Source organism: Erithacus rubecula (assembly GCF_903797595.1).
Source record: "Erithacus rubecula genome assembly, chromosome: 13".
NCBI classification, from domain to species: domain Eukaryota; kingdom Metazoa; phylum Chordata; class Aves; order Passeriformes; family Muscicapidae; genus Erithacus; species Erithacus rubecula.
The window spans coordinates 3,645,665-3,650,862 of record NC_136665.1 but is presented as its reverse complement, the minus strand read 5'-3'; the positions used below and the strand labels follow the sequence as shown (position 1 = coordinate 3,650,862).

Below are 5,198 nucleotides of genomic sequence, written 5' to 3'. Positions count from 1 at the left end.
GTCCTTTCCAAAGAGTTTCCCTAAGAGCATCCTTGCTCTTCATGTCTCCCTAAACACATCCAAGCCCATGAAGGAGTGATTAACTTTCAAAAGGAAGCAGTGGGGAAACTTGTGAGGTTGGAGTCGCAAGGCAGAAAGCAGTGTTATTTTTAATTTGTCACATTCTTAAGTAACTTTTCACTTCATACATGGTAATGTAGAAGTCAAGGTATTTAGCACAGACTTCTTTTGTGCTGATAGAAACATCAAGAACTAATACAGATTTCTCACAGCCCTGCAAATCTCAAATCCCTGAGTTGATGATTCTCACCTTCACTTATGGCAGCAACCAGAGGGACTAGAAGGAAAAGAAGGCACTAAGTGCTGCTGTCTCCGGTCCAAGTTGAGGCCCCACGTCGCTGGGGGCTGCGGTTGCTCCTGCGAGACGTCCCCGACACTGTCCCCCTGCGCCTGGGCCTGTCAGCCCTTGCTGCTGTGCTGCTGCTCCTGTCCTGGCGACTCCTGCACTGGACAGGTCGATTGGAGGCCCGACGCTGCAGGGGGGAGCGGCTGCGTCTGGGGGACGGCCCTGATGGTGTCTCTGTTTGTTGGGGTCTTTCGGCCATTGAAGTTGTGCTGTGTCTCCTGTCACGCCGACTCCTTGTCTGAGCAGCGGGACTATGGGCCCGACGCTGCAGGGGAAAGCGGCTGCGTCTGGGGGACGGCCCTGATGGTGTCTGTGTTTGCCTGGGCCTGTCAGCCCGTGATGCTGTGCTGTGTCTCCTGTCACGCCGACTCCTTGTCTGAGCAGCGGGACTCTGGGCCCGATGCTGCAGGGGGGAGCGGCTGCGTCTGGGGGACGGCCCTGATGGTGTCTCTGTTCGTTGGGGCCTTTCGGCCCTTGAAGTTGTGCTGTGGCTCCTGTCATGGCTACTCCTTGACTGGAGAACTGGACTCTGGGCCCGACGCTGCAGGGGGGAGCGGCTGCGTCTGGAGCATGTCTGCGAGCATGTCTCCCTTCGCCTGGGCCCTTCAGTTGCTGAAGTTGTGCTGTGACTCCTGTCACGTCGACTCCTTGTCTGAGCAGCGGGACTCTGGGCCCGAGGCTGCCGGCAGGAGCGGCTGCGTCTGGGCAATTCCCGTGATGGTGTCTCCCTTTGCCTGCGCCTCTGAGCCCTTGGTTTTGCCCTGCTGCTCCTGTCACGGTGACTCCTTGACTGGGTGGGTGGATTTGGGGCCTGACCTTGCTGGCGAGAGCAGTTTTTCCTGCGGTCTGGCCTGTCACACCTGGAATGGACCCTTTTCTCAGGGTCTATGGAGCTGCTGTGTGTTGACCCTGATGTGCTGGAGCTGCTGGTGTCCAGTGCAGAAGGTGGCAGCGACGTCTGTGCTGCTGCACGTGGGTGGCTGCTGCGCCTGCTGGTCTCTGGAGACTGGGGAGCTAGAGCTGATGGCAGCAGGCTGCGGGAGCTGGGGCTGATGGCCTCTGATTGTGGGGAGCCATGAGAAGGCTCCAGTCCTGACTGACTGGTCAGGCTGGGGCCATGGAGCTCCGGGCCACCCCTGGAGGCTGTAAGGGCATGCAGCAATGTCAAAAGGCCCCAAGGCCCAAGGCAGGCCAGGCTGGGCTAGAGCTGTGCCCCCAGCCCTCCAGGAGCAGACAGGCTCTGCCAAGCCCAGCCTGGACACCATTCCCAGCCCTGGGCCACCCAGGTGCTTTGCCTCATACCTGTGCCGAGACCAGCACAGCTGTCACACTCCCAGCTTTCTACGAAGTTTCTCAGGCCAGAGCAGCGCCTGTGGGTGCCCTCAGCAGCACAGGAGGAGCACAGGAGAAGTTCCCAGGGCCTAGGGAAGCAAATACGTTCACGGCTCTGAAGACAAAATGTCCACAGCACGGGATTGTCTGGCCAAGCTCTTCTGGCTCTTTCTGCGTAGAGCCCTTGCTGACACACTCTGCTGGTTCTCTGCGGTGCCCCGGGTGGAGCTTCTCAACTTACCCCTCTTCCTCTGCCTGTTCCCTGCCTCCTGGGTAAAGGCATTCCCTGGCATTGCACTGGCTGTGCCTCTCTGCTAGATGCGCAAATGCATTGTTGTCCTCCCATGTTGGTTCTCTGATGCAGAAAGGAAAAGATGATGAGTTTCTGCTGTCCTGCCCTCACGATGGTGCAGGGTGTCCCTGCTCTTCCTCCAGTGCTTTTCCAAGTCATCTGTAAAGCTGAAGCCCAACTCCTGGCACAGGCCAGGGCCAGGACTGCTGGGGCAGGGCCTGGCACAGCACAGTGCTGGCAGCCTCCTGTCTTGTGCGCCAGGCAGAAGGACACCAACCTGAAGGGGATTCGGATCCCCATGATGAACATTTGGGTTAGAAATTCTCTAATGTTTCTGCAGATGGGGCACTGGAGGCATAGCACACCAGTGCGCATGGCCTGTCCCTGCAGGGCAAACAGAAGCAGTGTGAGCGGGGCCCTGGTGCTGCTGAGCACCTGCTGTGCCCAGGGCTGAGGCCATGGCTCCTACTTGGATGCAGTCCCTGTGGAACCAGGCCCTTTTGCACGCTGGGCACGCCATTGTTCTATAGGACATCCTGTCCTCCACAGGCTCCATGCAGATGGGGCATTCTGTGCCTGGCTCTGGAGTCACCTGCACGTCCAGCTCTGGACAGTGCTCATGGCAGTAGGATCTGGGGGAAGAGGGATGGGCAAAATGAGAAATGCTGGATCCCTCCCTGAGGGCTGCCAGAAGTGAGGGGGAGGTACCTGTAATTAGGAATATACTGATTGACACAGCCGCCCTCCTTGGCACAGGGCAGGTGGAACCATCTGCCGCAGTTTTCCTCGCAGCACAGGATGGTGGCCCCGCTCTGGCCGCAGACACAGCAGTGCTGCAAGAGCCAAGCAGCCCCGTCAGCGGCGGCCTCGGGGCCTCCCCAGGCAGCCCCGTGGCTGCGGGCAGGGCACAGCCTGTGGCCGCTGCTGGGACTCAGCCCCAGAGCTGCCTGCTGGAGGGGGCTCCTGTGCCAGAGCCTCCGTGCAGCTGCTGGCAGCCAGGCTTTGTCCCACAGCCGGCTGCAGGGGCCGGCCTTTCTCTCCCGGGGTCTGGGCTGAGCTCAGGCAAAGCTCGCCTGGCACAAATCTCCCTGCTCGTTTGTCAGGCTCTCACCTTCTGTGCCGCCCGCCTGACTGCAAGCTGGATATCTCGTGGGACAAAGCCCATGAGTCCAACACGTTCATTATCTTGTCTGGGAACTAGAGTGGCAAAATACTGCAGAAAAGGGGAGAGTCGGATGAGGAGAGAGTGGCATGGAGTGCCCATTGCAATGCTGGAGAGAGAGCCTGGAGGCACTCACCAGACAGAACACGTGGGCACAGAGCCCAAACTTCTGCAGTTTGTCACCGCAGGTGTCCGGGTCAGCCTCAGCGCGGTGGCACAGCATGCAGGCTGCAGGGGACAGAGCCAATGGCAGCGGGCATGAGCTCCTCTGCGGGGCTCTGAGCCTGCAGCATTGGCCCCAGGGCTGCTCTGTCCCTGCCTGCCTGATGGGCAGGGCTGCAGGCCTTGGAGAGCCGGGGCCATTGCGGGCATGGCTGTCCCAGCAGCTGCCCCCTGGCCCAGCTGGGCCCCACTTGGGGAGGAAGGAGAGTCCAGCCCCAGCAGGGCTGAGCAGCTCCTGCCTCCCCCTGCCTCTGCTCTGGCCCCACGCTGGGGCCCCAAGAGCCCCTGGGCCAGGCTGTGGGAGGGCTGCTTTGCCCTCACCTGGATCCCTGGCATCAGGGCCCTCTTGTTTCCTGTCACTCATGGTTCTGGTCAGCAGTGTGGCCCTGTGCAGGAATGCCACTGTCTCTTTCAGGCGCTTGTCCTCTCTCTGGTGGAGAAAGAAGGGTGTGGGGAGATGGCAAACAGGCCCAGAGCCACGAGGGCACAACAACCCTGGTCAGCCCTGGTGAGCCCTGCTCCTGTCCGCCTTCTGCTCCCGTCGGCGCGTTGAGGAACGCTGCTGTCTCCTCTGGATCCCTCGGGTCCCTGGGCAGCCGCGTCCCTGCCCTGCCTTCTCCGGCCGTTGTCAGCTCGCACTGACACAGGGCCTGAGCCCAGCGCTCCCTTTTGTGCCCTTGGTGGCACAGGTCACAATGGCCGCGCTGACATCAGCATCGTGCACCCACAGTTGGGGCAGGCAGGGCTCAGCGCCCCAGCAGCCACTGGAGGCGCCCCCCTGGGAGCCCCGGGTCAGCCATCGAGGGTGGCCCTGGAGGCAGAAAGGGGCTGTTGAGGCAGCGCCACTCCAGGCTGCCCAGAACCCGAGACCATCAGCCCCAGCTGGGAAACGCTGCCTAACTGGCTTTCCCAATAGGTTTTCCTGTTAGATCCTTGGAAGGATTTTGAAACTAACTTTGTTTGGCAGCTTCTTGAAGGAATAACCATGAGACGCTTCTAATCAATAAAAGGTTTATTGCTTTGCTTTCACTTTCCTTTTGGCATCCTTACGCTTCCTTCAGCGTTGCAGTAAATAATAAAAATCAAACATATTCTTAGGAGAAGTTTCCGAATCCTCTACTAGTAGAAGTCTCTAAATTCACTGTTCCTCTTAAACACTTTCTTTACATCTAGTTAAGTAGCTGCTCCTGTAACATACAGAGATTTTAGTGGCTTAACTGAATGATCTACAGACCAGTATACTAAAGAATTTTGTGCTCAGGCAATTACAAATTTCAGGCTCGTCTGACAGACGAGCACATTCTCATGCACATTTATAGCCGTGTTCCCTCCCCATGCTCAGCTTTCAGTCACAGTTACCAGGGAACTGACCTCACCTACTCACCTTAAACAAAAATCCATGTCTCTCTTCCCAACCCACTATTTCTTCACCGAACTCTATAGATCTACAAAATAAGTTTGGGCCCTCTGCACAAAACAAAGAACAATGAATAAGGATAAACACTTCTGATTGTGCTGCTGCTTCCAACAAATATATATGAAAAAAACCCAACCCAGCAATAAAATCAGACATTTTCTTCACATCCTTCCTATCTTGCCCCCAGCAGGCATTGGCTCCAAGAGCAATGTTCTGTACTGCAGCCTGGTGTACTAAGAAAAATGAAAGGCAGCAGCGGTTTTTCTGAACGTGCTGAAATCCAAATTGCAGTGAAATATCAGCTGTTTCATTAAAAGCTCAGCACCAGGATCCCACATCTTCCCCCAGAGCTGATGCCTGCTAAGGA

General features: G+C 57.5%; 1 protein-coding gene and 1 long non-coding RNA gene across 2 annotated transcripts; both read right to left on the bottom strand.

Moving 5' to 3' along the window:
• Positions 1-1,317: 1,317 nt before the first annotated feature.
• Positions 1,318-2,399, bottom strand: LOC306807512. The gene is made up of 4 exons (XR_013775740.1): positions 2,308-2,399; positions 1,980-2,093; positions 1,709-1,827; positions 1,318-1,549 (listed from the first exon to the last, which is right to left on the bottom strand). It is a non-coding gene; the product is annotated as an uncharacterized lncRNA (long non-coding RNA).
• A 96-nt stretch (positions 2,400-2,495) lies between these two features.
• On the bottom strand, positions 2,496-4,134 carry LOC306807537 (PHD finger protein 7-like; the record flags this gene model as incomplete). The annotated part of the gene is made up of 6 exons (XM_079317191.1): positions 3,736-4,134; positions 3,329-3,420; positions 3,142-3,243; positions 2,739-2,863; positions 2,544-2,662; positions 2,496-2,512 (listed from the first exon to the last, which is right to left on the bottom strand). Exons 1-6 carry the CDS (start codon positions 3,776-3,778, stop codon positions 2,496-2,498), a joined length of 498 nt encoding a protein of 165 aa, XP_079173317.1. The 5' UTR covers positions 3,779-4,134.
• Positions 4,135-5,198: the final 1,064 nt, after the last annotated feature.